At 59.5% G+C, this 13,544-nt stretch overlaps 1 protein-coding gene across 1 annotated transcript in view; it reads right to left on the reverse strand.

The window, feature by feature from the left end:
* TBKBP1 (TBK1 binding protein 1) overlaps window positions 1-13,544 on the reverse strand; it is a 17,805-nt gene that overhangs the window by 3,388 nt on the left and 873 nt on the right. The window contains 9 exon segments of the mRNA XM_034640675.1: window positions 9-60; window positions 62-113; window positions 340-458; window positions 8,828-8,889; window positions 9,079-9,254; window positions 9,830-10,010; window positions 11,039-11,143; window positions 11,413-11,535; window positions 11,914-12,173. Of these exon segments, the coding sequence (XP_034496566.1) occupies window positions 9-60; window positions 62-113; window positions 340-458; window positions 8,828-8,889; window positions 9,079-9,254; window positions 9,830-10,010; window positions 11,039-11,143; window positions 11,413-11,535; window positions 11,914-12,173 (1,130 nt within the window).

The raw sequence follows: 13,544 nt of genomic DNA on the forward strand, positions 1-13,544 counted from the left end.
TGGGGGGCGGGGGACTGGCACGAGGGGCAAGGGGGCGCCGCTCGGGCGGGCGGGGACGGAGGGGCACTGGGGGGCCGGGGAGTGGCGCTGCGACAGCGGCGAGTGCCTCTGGCCTGGAAGAGAAGCCAGACGAGTGGAAGGGAGGACAGTGGTGGGGAGAAGAGGCGTCAGAGCTGGGGGAGCCATGGGCTTGCCGGCGCCCAGCGCCCACCCGCTCTCCTGGAAAGACCCGGCGGGGAAAGGAAGGCAAGCGTGGCCCCAGGACGCGGGACGGTAGCCACAGCTGCCCCCCTCCCTTCGGACCCAGTTCCCGACCTCCCCATCCCGGGCCCATCTCACCACCACTCCGGGCCTGCTCCTGCAGCAGAGTCCTTAAGATCCTCCCCTGCAGGGAACTCAGCTCCCGAAGCCGGCCCAGCTCCTCCGTCAGCTCCGTGTAAGCCAGCGCCAAATTCACCCTAAGGACACCCCGGCCCCCCCCAGGCAAGGCTTGACTCCAGCCTGCCCTGACCCCGGGGTCGGAGGGCAGGGAGTGCAGGAGAGAAGGAAAGTGGGTTTAGGGTCACGGCTGCGGAGGGAGAACTGGCTGTGCCCCAGCCCCTGACTCTCCCTTCCCTCCAGGGCCCTCCTACCCCAACTGCAGAATCAACCTCAAATGCCACCTTTTCTAGGGAGCCTCCCTCTCTACCCAGTGAACCTGACCTGGGGCGAGGGCAGTGGCTCCCAGACTCAGGGATGCCAAGGGGTCCCTGAGCCCATGCGTTCACCAGGCATTGTCTATGGCCTGAGCACATCTGATACAGGTGTGTGTGAATGCTTTTCTAATCTGTGCAGAAGCCGTGGCGACGAATAAAACACAGATTCGTCAAAAAACGGCACTGAATTTGTAGTAGCTTTAGTTACTGTGAATTTTCTCAAAGAGCGAATCCTAAAAGTGTAAATGCAACCTGTGGGGGGGGGCAGGGGGTCCACGAGGAGTCCTCACTGAAGGACTGGGGACCAGTGCCGCACGACCTAAGAGCCCCATTCCGTAGGTGAAGATATGGCCTTCTGGCTTGCCAGAGCAGCTCATAAATCTGCCAAGTGCCAGGTCCACTGCTCTTACTTCCACCTCAAGGCTGCCCCTGAGCTCTCAGTCTCGCACCTCCCGGGATGCCAAGGAGCCCTTCCACGGAGAGCTCTGAGAGCAGCTGCTGTGTGCCGCACACCTCCAGAGGGCGCCACCCACAATAAGCCCTTATCAGAAGTTGCCTTGTTCTGGAACTGCCCTGGGAATTCTTCGAAAGGGAGCATTATGTTGCTGTATTTGTATTCCCAGCACCTGGTCCAGGCCTGGCACCCAGTAGACGTTCAGGAAGTGAAGAATGAACTGAGCCTCCCCAGCCATTTGCCTGTCTTCTTCCCTTTCATCCTCCCACTTCCTCCTGGGCACCCACCTGCATGGAGCTGGAACAGGCTCTGAATGTAGCAAAAACTTCACCCACTTCCTTTTCTCTTCCTTTCTCTTTGGGTCATTTTGAACCTGAACTACGGAAGATTCTCTGTCTCAGCGCTGCCCCTCCCCACTCCCAGCCTGGGCTGCACCCCTCCAGGGAGCTCTTCCTGACCTCACATGCCACTCTGTGGTCGCCTTGGGTCACTGCTTTCATCTCTGTTTCAGGCTTGGACCCAGCCTGGGAGGCAGGGGTTTGGTTTCCTCCGCTAGATCGCCCCGCCCCCTTCCCAAGTCCAGAAGAGCTTTGTGGAAGTTGGAGCTGGACGGAGGTGGCAGGGAGAGGCTCAGCCACTCCAAATGGATCTCCTCCCAGGGGAAGCCCTCTTGCTCTAGGAGCTGAAGGGTGCTGGGTATGAATAGGGCTGGGGGTGCGGTGTCTCCAGACCCTGAGGGCCCTGTCCCCATCCCAAGGTAATGGTCATGGGAGAGAGGATGCATGTGGAAGGGAGGGAGTGAAGGCAGGAGTGAGGCCAGTTGAGTATGAGGGATGGTGTGAGAGTGAGTGTGTGTGTGTGTGTGTGTGTGTGTGTGTGTGTGTGTGTGTGTCTGACCCTAGAGGAGAGAAGGGGAAGTCTTGAGGTTAGGGCTTCAGAGGGCAGGAAAAGCCCAGGTGCAGAGGGTAGATAATGACTGAGCTCCTTCACTCTACGCTCTCTGCTCACTGGCTGGTTCTCTCTTGCTAATCCTGGGGTGAGCTGGGTGATGGGGGAGGCAAAAGCCCCTCCCATGACAAAACTATTTTTAACCCATTTGGGCCAAAGCCAAATTATTGCAAAGAGGCTGGGACGCTGGGGGACAAGCCCACTTCCTAGGGAGAGAGAGTACTCACTACCCAGCTGAGGGTGCACAGGGATGGAGGGGAGCTGAGAGGAGGGAGTCCTTTGGGGAACCCTGGCCGAGGTGCTGGAACCTCCATCCTATCACAGCTCAGCCCTTACGTGATCTGTTCTGTGATCCCCGACCTTCCTCTCATGGGTCTGTGGGAAGAAATGGCATCTCCCCCATCAGACTGGAAGGTCCAGCCTGTGTGTCCCACATTAAATTGGGGACTCCCCAGTGACAGCTCCCCTCTTCAGACTGAGTGCAGGAGCCATGTCTCCCCCATCAGACTGGGGGCTGCGGAGGATCACGCTGACCCCTCAGTGGCAGGAGCAGGAGGGGGGGCTCTGAGCAGGGCCCGGATGGAGCGTCTCCCTCTGACAGAGGAGCGGGGCAGCCGCTAGTCTCTCTCCCCATCTTTCTCCCCATCCGCCTCACTGCTGTATCTCAGGTGACAGATACAGGTCGTCGCCTTCACACCCGGCCTTGGAGATCTCACCTGCCACACTCAGTTCCCAGGCCCCTATCTCTCCCCTACTTGCCTTCCTCCCCTTGTCAGGAGCTACCCCAGTTTCCACCGCCCTGCTCCTGGCACCCCCCTCACGGAAAAACAGACAGGTCAGCAGGAAGGAGCCCCTAGCCCAGAATGCCCAGCCCCTCCCCCAGCTCCGACCAGGTGCAGGGAGGGGGGTCTGGGGGGGGCAGGTGAGTATCGTTCTCCTCCTGGAGCCCCAGGCAGCCTCACAAAGACCTCTGAGACCCGAGGCAAGGTGGTGGGGTCTGATCTTCTGGCGTCCCACGGCCCTTCCGGACGGCCCCTTTCATCAAGCGTCTCTTCCCACCTCGAGACTCACAGGCCCAGGCTGCTACGGACGCTAACGACCTGAATGACTCACATTAGAAAACACTGCCAATTCAGTGGAAAAAAATCTCAACTTCACAACACAACCAAGGCTTGCACACGTGCACCTGAATACACATTCCATTTCCTGGTTTCCCGGCCCCCACCTGAACGCTAGTTCCCATCATCGCGACTGTTCGGGAAGCATTGATCAGGACAACGGCAGCAAGGGCTGCTCTGGGGCACTTCTTTACTGCTTAAATTAGGGGGGAAAGTTCTGTCTGCATCTCTCAGAACCTGGGAGGGAACTAGGGAGAAAAGAATGATAGGTAACCTTGATGAGTGCTTACCACGGGCCGGGCATCATGCTAAAGAACGTTCCTGAATCTTCACAACAACCCCACAAGGTGGCCACCCCTCTCTCCATGTTACAGATGACAGAACTGGGACTTACAGAGTCCTCAAGCCTAGGAGCAGTGCAGGTGCTGAAACAGAGCTCTGGCCCCCTGGACTCTAAGGTCCAGGCCACTGACCACTCAGCTACCTACCGCCTTCCAAGAGGACCAGGAAAGTGGGGAAGGGGGATGGGAGGGTGGCAGAAGGGAAAGATGGGGTGAAGGGGGCTGGGGAGACCCACAGTAGCCTGAGCATCACCACCCCTGCCCTGGGAGGGGAGAGGAAGGTGCTAGACTTATATGGAAGATCAGAGCTTTTAAGAAGCTGGCTCAAGGTCACAGAGCAGTGGTGGCACAGAGCAGGGATTCAAAGCTGCTCCTGGCACCTCAGCCTGCTGAGCTGGCACCTTCGGAGGAGCCAGAGTGCAAACAGCAGAGCTGGCAGGAAGGAGGACTCCCTCCGCTGCAAACCTCTCCACCCTTCATTGACTTATCCTTTCATTCATTCTTTCCACGAATAATTCAGGGATCGCAAAATTTCATCTAGAAGCAATAATCTTCGCTGTGATTGATAAAGCCACTGAGTTGAGGAAGGTCAGGGACCGAAGCCTCCTCCTCTGGAAAGGGGCTCTTTCTACCCCCAAACCAGCTGGGAGGCACACGGGACTCTGCAGCGCCTTCCCCAGGAAAGGTCACTGGGGGCCTGTGCTGGGCCACGACATTGGGAACTGGGGCTGCACTTGAGGTCAGGATTAAGGCTGGGGTCAGGGTCAGATTAGGGCCCGATCATTTTGCATCAGGGTTGTGGACACAGTTGGGGGTCAGGATGAGGGGTAGGGTTAAAGCCAGGGATGGGATCAGTATCAGGGCAGGACTGGGGTCAGGATCAGATGGAGCTGGCCGTGGGGGCAGAATCACCAGCTGACTCAGCATCAGGAGGCCCACAGAAAGCCAGCATTCCCAGCCCTTCCATCTTTGCCCAGAGCTGCCCCCCAGCTGCCCCCAGCCACCTCACCCTCATGGGGAATTTAGGGACCAAACTTTCCACCACCCACGGGCACACCCAGCATCAGCCTTCCCGCCCGACCCTCACAGGCACCGGGCCGTGGAGCGGCCTTGAGGTTGCGGGCCGGGGGGAGGAGGAAGTCGCTCTGTAACAAGACAGCGCTCTACCACTTCCTTTGAGGCGCCTTGAGCCCCTTCACTCTCCTCGACCAGCTATGACTTGCGGGCCACAGAGCCTGGCTCTTCATGGCAGCCTTGCCATGCCCCCAGCACAGCTCGATGTTCGCTGCGTCTGGAAAGGCTCCCCCCCACCCCGAGACAGCCACGCTGAGCAGCTCACGCCGCCGGGGCTGTGATCCTGAGTGCTGGGGGGGGGAGCACGCGTCCCAGTGGGCCCAGGACCATCCTGGTTCACAGGAGTCGCCCCGCAGAACTATTTAGATTTTTGAAATGTTAACATATCGAAACCGTCACTTTCAAAACGGACCAGGTTTGCTCAACAAAACGTCCGATCGCCCCTCACAGAAGAGCCTGCTCCCTGAGGAAGGACCTGAACCAGAAAAACACCCCCCGAGGTACTATTGCCCCGTCTGCTCAGGACCCGCCTGCTATTCACACTTCCCTTCTCCCGCTACTTAACTTCTTTGTACCTCAGTTTGCTCAGCGGTAAAAGGGGACAATACCTTCGCCACATCTTCGGGGAGAATGAAACAAGGGTTTGCAGGTAAACTGCCTCACACAGTGTCCAGCCCGGATGAAGAATTGGGAGTGCCCAGGAGATGGGGGGGGAGAGAAAGAAAGACACTCGTTTTGATCCTTTTTTGGAGATAACAACCAGCTCAATGACTTCGGTTTAAGAATGAGGGGAGGATGTGCAATTTCCCATCTAGGGAGACGGTGTGGGTAAGAGCTGCTCTCTGCCTTCCTGGCAAGGCAAGAGTCAGAGACAGATTCAAAGCCCACCGATCCCTCAGACCACAATTGGGTGGGAGTGCTGGGTGCCAGCTTCAGAGCTCTTCCCCCCCCTCGGGGAGTCCCAAGGCTGCAAGTGCTCAGGGGTTAATTCCTGTGAGCACCCCTGCCCTGGCTGGAGGAGATTTGAAAGAAAGGAAGTAGGGAGGGTGAGAAGCGTGAAGGGGGAGGCCCTGGGCCTGCTGGTTCTGGGGCATGAGGCTAAGTTCAGGGTACACGGGGGTCTCCGACTTCCGTCCTGACCCACCCCACACTGCCCTTGACCTCTGTGCAGAGTTTCCATCCTCTCTCTCCGAGTTCACACTTCTCCCCCACCACTAACCGCAGCCCACGCAGAGGCTTGTGGGCGGAGAGAGGGGTGTCGGGGGGGGGGGCGGAAAAGGGCCAGGGCTGCAACACTGAGCCCCCCACGTTGGGAAAAAAGCAAGTCCTATAGTTCTCTCCCTCATCACTCATAATGAGCCCCCATCTTCTCACTGGAGGGCTCCCCTCCCTCATTGTGCCCTCACTCCCTTCACTGAGCCTGCCCACCCGAGCCCTAGGCCCCCTCAAGGAACCCCCACTCCACAATTTCCCCTCCACCCTCAGCACTAGCCACACCCTCAGAAAGGCCACACTCAGGACCTACAACTCTGAGCTGGGCTCAGAGGGGAGGGGGCCATGCGTTCTGCACACACACACCCCACCTGAGACCCTCCAGGTTCCTTACCTCCCTGTGTATCCTAAGGAGCAGGCTGGTCTCCGCTCCCACCCTCCCTCATCACTGCCTTTGGCCCCTGAGTGACCTCCAACAGCTCTTCCTCTGGGATAACTTGTCCCCTGGGCACCAGCCACCAAGTGCTGGGCTGACCAAACAGCAGGGCAATCTTGCCTGGAGGTCAGACCTGGAGGGTGGAGGAGTGGCCTGGTCTGGTCTGGACGGCTACTTTCAGAGGAACACTGATGTTCAGAGCTGGTGGGCTGGGGGCTGGGATGTGAAGGACTGGGAATCCTTGGGGCCAGGGCTGCCTCGATGGCCTGTCTCCTCAGCATGGGTAGGACCATGGGGGGGGCGCGGTGGGGCAGGTAGGATTAGCAGAGGCAGTGGCAGTATAAGGGGGGATATTTTAACAGCTAGGGTCCCCACAATAAAACTGGCTGCCCTGGAAGTGTCCAAACAGAGACAGATAAGCACCTTTCAGGAACACACCAGACTCATCGGAGGACTAGCCTGGATTCAGGAATTCCCGTGACCCCCATGTGGATAACCCAGCCCTGCATTCCTCTCCTGGGAAAGCCTATAGGTAAAATTCCCACTAGCCTGGAGGGTCTGGACAAAATGGAAGAAAGAGGAGGGGCTGGTGGTGGAAAGTGAGCTGAGAGCAGGTGACTCAGGTGGGAGGACTGGGGAGGGAGCACTCGGGAAGCAATTACCAAAAGGAGCTGAGTTTATAAGAAAATAAAACTGCCGGGGGAGTGAGGACTTCCTCTGAGAATTAACTCTTGCCAAGCTGGGGCTGTCCAGAGATGCTGCTTGAAAAGAAGCCTGAGGCTGGGCAGGCAGAGCCTGGCTGTCTCTGGAGTGAGAGGTCTAGGAGGTGCCCATGCAGAGTCCCGAAGGTCGGGACGGAGGGGAGGAGCCCGGAGGTCAGCTCTGGTAAGAGAGGTGCAGGCCAGCCCCTGGGCAAAGCGCAGCTTTCTCGGGCCAAAGGGACAGGGTGGGGTAGGCGCCTTGGGTGGGAAGGGAAGGGGTGGTTGTCCTGGCCTTGGGGCAGCATGGACAATCCCACCTCCACAAGCGCCTGTGGGAGGAGCTCTCCTTCACTCCCTCACTTATAGCCTTGGCCCCTTGGGACCCGCCATTCCTTCTCTGGACTTCCACCCTTTTTACCTTCCTCCCACATCTCTCAGTAACGACTGACCTCTGAGCCCAGGAACCTGGGGCCACAGAGGCGAAGCCAGGAAGGCAAAGTTGCTCAGCATCCCTGGAAGGATTCAACCTGGCTATTCTGATTCCACTCCTGCCAAAAAAAAGTCCTCTCTCTGGATTCAACCAATTGGAGGGAGCCTTCGCTGCTGGTCTGCTAAGGGGGGGGGGGGACTCGGTGAGCCATAAAGGGCCCTACACTGTAACTTTTGAGGCCAGCTAGGCTTCTAGAAAGTGTGTGTGTGTTCTGGGTTTGGGCACATGGGTTAGGATGTGCCCAGACCCACAAGCTAGGACAGACCTGCTGCACAGGCACCCCCAACACTGCCCCCCTGCCCCGCAGCAGCGTGGCTGAGGGATCCCACCCACCCGTCCCACACACTGGGTTCTCACCCCCCCCAGCTATCACAGCTCCACCCACGCCCTCACCCCAGGGTGCAGAGGGAGGTGAGGGGTATCCCCAACTGGCCAGAAGCTGGGAGGAAGGTGAGAAGGAAGCCTGCTGGAAGGAGGCCCCTGGGGTCCCGTAGCCAGGTATACGGTGTGATGGAGAGTTAGCTCCTGCCCCTCTCCGGGCCTCAGTCTTCCCCTCCAATGAAAATAGGGAGTCTGTGCCACACGGGACTGGTTGCAGGGGAGAAGGCTTAGGCGGAAGGAGGTGTGCACTCTGTTTCTCAGAAAGCGGGAGAGGAGGAGTTCAGGGTGTGGATGTGAAAAGCATCAGGCTCAGTGCTGTCAGGCTGCTGCTTGCCCTCTCGCTTGTTGCCCAGTGCTGCCCCAGGCCCCCCCCCNCCCCCCCCCCCGCCATTAGACTCCCCACTGACAGCTCCCTCCCTACTTCCTGCTGCCCTTCCTTCTCTCCATGATTCCCAAGGGCCACCCCAGCACAGCACATTCTGTTCCCCCTCCCTGCTGCCACAGAACTCAAGGAAGCCCCTCTTCTTCTCAGCCTCAGCTTTCTCCTGAGGCAGGAAACAAGGCACCACCAATCCTGAGACAGACCACCTCCTTCCTCCTCACCAGGGAGGGGACAGTTAACCCAACTAACTGGCCTTGTTACTGGGCAGAAAACAGGGCCCCAGAAAGGCCCAGAAACTCACCGGGTGACACAGAACGGAGCAGCAAAGCTGCTGAGGAGATCTGTCAAGCCCTGACACCACAAGGAGGCATACGCTTGGGTGCCAGAAGAAAGCAAAGGGGACATCCCAGAACGCCACCTCCTTGCTGGGAAGTGTGCAGAGCCACATAAGCAAGCCAAACCCCACAGCCCTGGTGCCGGAAGACAGGTCCTCCAAGCAACACAGGGTAGAAGAAGTGAACCGAAGGGAGGACCTGGGGAATGCCACCCCCAGGGCACAGAGGTTAAGAGGGAGAGGATTTCAGATATGACTTACTGGTCATCCCCGACTCTCTTCACCCACGCCATGTCCCGCTCTGACTGGTTGGAGGCGAGATCCTAGGGAGGAAGACTGAGGTCAGATGCCAGTGGTCACCTTGCCTGGACCCTTCTCCCCTCTTTACCACTCCCAGGGCCAGTCTATACCCAGGGAGGAAGTCCTGGGCCTCTAAAGGCTATTTCCAGCAGCCCCCGGGCCTCCGTGGAGCTCTGGGCAGGGTCCTGGGCCCCAGTGCCCCTGCCCTTTACCTGGGCCCGGCTCTCCTGCAGCTGCTTCAGTTCCCCCTGCAGCCGCTCGCACTCAGCCTGGAGCTGTTCCTCCCGAAGCTGAGCCCCCCGGGCCTCGCCCTGGGCAGCCTCCAGAGCCTCTTCCAACCGCCGCCGCTCCAGCTCGCTCACACTGGCTGTGGGGCCCGGCCAGCCTGCTGGCAGGACAGAGGATAACGTCAGCCTGGGCCCGGCTACTGGGCACCCTCCACCGACTCCCAGACCAGCAGAGACTGAAACAGGTGAGCACCGCAGCATGAGAGATCCGAAAGGGCCAGCCAGAGGCCAAATTCCCCGAGATGCCTCTGTGGGGGCTCTGAGGAAGGATGGCCTGAGCTGCCTTTTCTAATCTTCCTGGAGGCCAGGGACAAAATAAGATGGCCTCATGAAGGGCTTCCCTGGCCACATTCAAATCTCCAAGCATCCTCTGGCCTCTGCTGATCACCACCTAGGACAGGCAGGGGGACCCTGAGTGGAGGTGCCCTCTGCTGACACACACGGGAACTGCATGGGGGTAGCCAGGGAAAGCGGGTGGTAAGGGGCGGGGCGGTGGGAGAAACTGGGTAAGGGAACAGGTGGTAAAGAGGGATAGGGTAATTATGCGAGACATTTAAGACATTATAATGGGGTGTTGACTATCAGTCCCAGAAGGGAGAGGTGTCCAAGGATGCGGAAACGGGGGTTAGGCTGGGGGACTTTGGGGAAGGGACATCGGGGATCATGGAGATCTCACCGTGACTCAAGCCAGATCCCCCTCTCAGTGCCAAGTAGTGCAGGTCCAGATCAGCACACGGTGGGGCAGGGGCAGGCGGGGGGCTGGGGCTGGAGAAGGCAGCGTCCCGGAGGCCTTGCTGCTGCCGCAGCTGCTGTTCCAGACCACAGATCTGCCGCAGGTGGGTCTCCACCAGGGCCCGCTGCACGGAGAGACAAAGGGGTAGGGTCTGCCCAGGACTAGGGAACCCCTGAGGGCCCCCCAAACCCAGGACTCCCGCATGTCTGGGAAGCCATCCCCCCCTAAGCTGAGCCGAGGCCCCAAGTCACACATCCCAACTCCACTCTCAGTGGCTATGAGTGTGAGGTCTTGTCTCCCAGCAACTGCAATGCAGATGTTTCTGGCTGTTGCCCCTTGCAAGGTCAGAGTTAATGCCTCTTCCCTGTCATGAACACACGGGACGCTTATAAGACCACATGGCCCCCTCGGTCCAGACACAGCCACCCCCTCAGAAGCATAAGGATTTCTATTTGCCTATGTGACAACCACGCTGGGCTTCACCCATCTCATCTATAACGTGAGGACAGCTTCACTTACCTTGTAAGTTATAAGGATTGAAAGCAGTAAATGTGTCTAAAGAGATCACAACAGTGCCTGGCACACGGTAAGGACTATGTAAGTGTTTATGATGATTAAGGCAAGACATTTTTACACAAATGCCCCACAACCACACAGCACTGTGGTAATCATGTGCCCTTTTCAGAGGAGGGACAGAGGCTAAGTGCCTTAACCCAGGTCGCAGGCAGGAGCTGGCAGAGACCGTGTCTCCTGACTCTGACAGCTGCCCACCTGCACACACGCATGTCCACACCCCTACTCAGAATCACAGACATGCCGAGACCCATCGCAGCAGCCACAGAGACCTGATTCCCTCTGCCCTCGACCCACGCAACCTTCCAGGCACAGGGCCACAGGCAGAGAGTCAGCCCAGCACAAGACCCAAACACAGGCAAGAGACACGGTGTCTGCAGGGTCACTGCATGGCCAGGGTGTGCTGGGAGTCACTCACAACTGGAATGACACACTCAGCCCCACTCCCAAGGGCGACGGGCACCCAAAGACACACAGGAACCCACTGGGCTCCACACCACAGACACACACACGTGGGGTCGCACACCATCACACCACAAGGGTCACACCCTCGAGCACCCCCGGCTCCCCGGGCCTCACCATCTCCCCCAGCTCTGTCTCCAGGTCGCTCTTCTCCACGCAAAGTTTCTCATAAGCCTGGATCATCTCCCCAAGCTGTTCTTCCTGCTCCTTATTCTTCTGCAACTGGATGGGGCCCGGAGGGAGTGGAGGGCACGCCACAGTCAGGCCCATCCTTGATGTGCGGGCCAGGCGGCTCCTCGTGCCTACCCCGCCTGCACATCCAGCACCCAGTGGAGGGGTGGGCGAGGCTGCAGCCCATTCTAGGGAAGGCTACAACCATTTCTGATCCAGGAGACAGAGGCTGGGGGGCGGGGGCGGGAGGTGTTAGAAATACACTGGAACAGGGAGCTCAGGGAGACCAGCCTGGGCCGGGAGGCCAGCGAGGGGCTCACCTCGTGCTGGAACTGGTTGAGCCGTTGCTGCAGGCTGACCTTCTCCATCTCCAGCAGGGAGCCATCCTTGATTTCATACAGAGAGAAGCCGTGCTCCTCTCCAAAGTCATTGATCAGCGGGTACTGTGGGCAGGCAGGCTCTCAGGACGGCTGGCGCCCAACGCCCTGCCCAGGCTTCAGCCTCCCTCAGGCCCCCCCCCCCACAACCTGCCTCGAAGTCCTGGTCCCTCCCACCCCTGCTCAAGTGGGATCCACACGACCTGGAGGCATCTCCCACCAGCCAGATCTTATTTAGATTCAAGGTCCCACCCCTTGGCCCTGAGGATCCCTTCCTGACCCTTCCCATCCACAGCAGCCACATCTGTCATGGGGGACCCTCAAGTTCCCAGGAGTGTGGGTCCTGATCCCCCTTTGGGATTCGTGGGATCCCCAGTTCCTGCCTCTCAGAGCCCCCACTGTAACACACACACGGCCAGACCCCCATCTTTCCCAACTTCTGACCTTTATCTCGTAGACTTTGAGACGGCGGCGGAGGGTGGCATTCTCCCTCTCCAGGCCTCCCAGCCGCTCTTTAATGTCTCCATAGGCTGTGATGAGGGCAAAGTGGGAGGCCGAGCACATGTCCCCCCCCAGCGAGGGGTCTCCTGGGGCATCCAGCCACACCTCACTGGGCCCCAGCGCCTCCTGGGTCAGGATGCTGATGTCATCTTCAAACATGGACTCCATGGCAAGGGCCCGGGCCTCGGCCCCCACTGGGCCTCCTGGGAGAGCAGGAGCAACGGTGGAGAGGGCACCCTGGACGCTGTCTCTGATACCCCTCAACCTGGCCCAAGGAACACTGTGGCCAGCTGAGAGGCAGCTTGGAAGCCCCCACCCCCGTCTCCCCCCAGACTACTAAGCCCTGTCTCCTCTGCTGCCTTTGGGGGAAGGGGCTGGAACCCACTGAAAACTTGGAGGGAGGGGGGAAGAAAAGTAGGGACAAGTAAGCCAGGCTAGCAGCAGGGAAGAGTTCCTTCCAGAACCCAGGGAGACCTGTGGACAGGAAAGGACTGCCTTCCCAAGTCAGTGCCCAGCCGGGGTTGCCTTGATACTCCTCAGCCCCTCCCCACCCCTAGGCCTCGCTTCCCCAAGTACCTCTCTGCCAAGCTCCTCATCCCAGGCCTCTGGCACCCCGGCACCTCCCTAAGGCCCAGTGCGACTGGGAGTCAGCCCCACCACTGTCAGGACGTCCTCTGTGGGGCCCCCGCCCAACTTCCCAGCTTCTTCCTGCAGGATCCCAGAGTTCAGGAAAAGGAAGTACCTCCCCCACTCACACCAGGGCTGTGGCAACCCTCCAGGCCCTCCTCGCCCCTGACCTGGGACCCACAGGAAGTCCTCCCAGAGTGTCAGAGGGAACACACAGTGGGGAGGGGGGGCCCTGGGAAGGGACCGCCAAAGAATTCCCTGGCCCGCCAATGTGCCGGCACACAGGGAAAAGGGGAGGCCTGGGAGGGGGCAGGAATGACTCAGGGCTCCGAAAGAGTAGGCGAGGGGGTGCGTGTGTACTTCTCCTGGCCCTGTTTATGAATGTGTGTCTGTGGTTGGCATGTGTGGGGGGAGTGTGTGTGTCTGTGAATGAGTGTAGGTGTGTCACAGTCAATGAGTGCCTTTGCAGGGCTGCGGCTGGGGTCGGGGATGGAGTTGGGAAGTGACCGAGAGGCCGTGTGTGTTTGTGTGTGCACGCGTGCGTGAGCGTGTGTGAAGGGTGGGCACGTTCGGGGCCGTGTGTCACGTGAGGCACTATGGGAATGTCCGAGGTGTGTGTGTGCGCGCGCGCCGGAGCGTGTGTGCGCGTAGGAGAGGGGGCTCGGCGTGAGGTGTGAGTTGAGACAGTGGGGTCCGCGGCCTCCCAAAGCCCGGCGGCAGGAGCCTGGAGTGAACAGCGCTCAGGCTCGGGCCCCAACACCCCCCACTCCCCATTAAGTGCCAGGAAAACGCGTGTGACCGGGGCTGAGTAAGGAGTGTGTGCGCGTGTTTGTAGGGCTGGCCCCACCTTTAACCCCTTCCTCTCCAGGCGCATCCCCTCCCCCCCAACTCCTCCCGCCAGCGCTCACCACACCCCCCCAACCCCCCAGCCCGCCACCTCCGGCCCC

Source organism: Ailuropoda melanoleuca, chromosome 13, assembly GCF_002007445.2.
Source record: "Ailuropoda melanoleuca isolate Jingjing chromosome 13, ASM200744v2, whole genome shotgun sequence".
NCBI classification, from domain to species: Eukaryota; Metazoa; Chordata; class Mammalia; order Carnivora; family Ursidae; genus Ailuropoda; species Ailuropoda melanoleuca.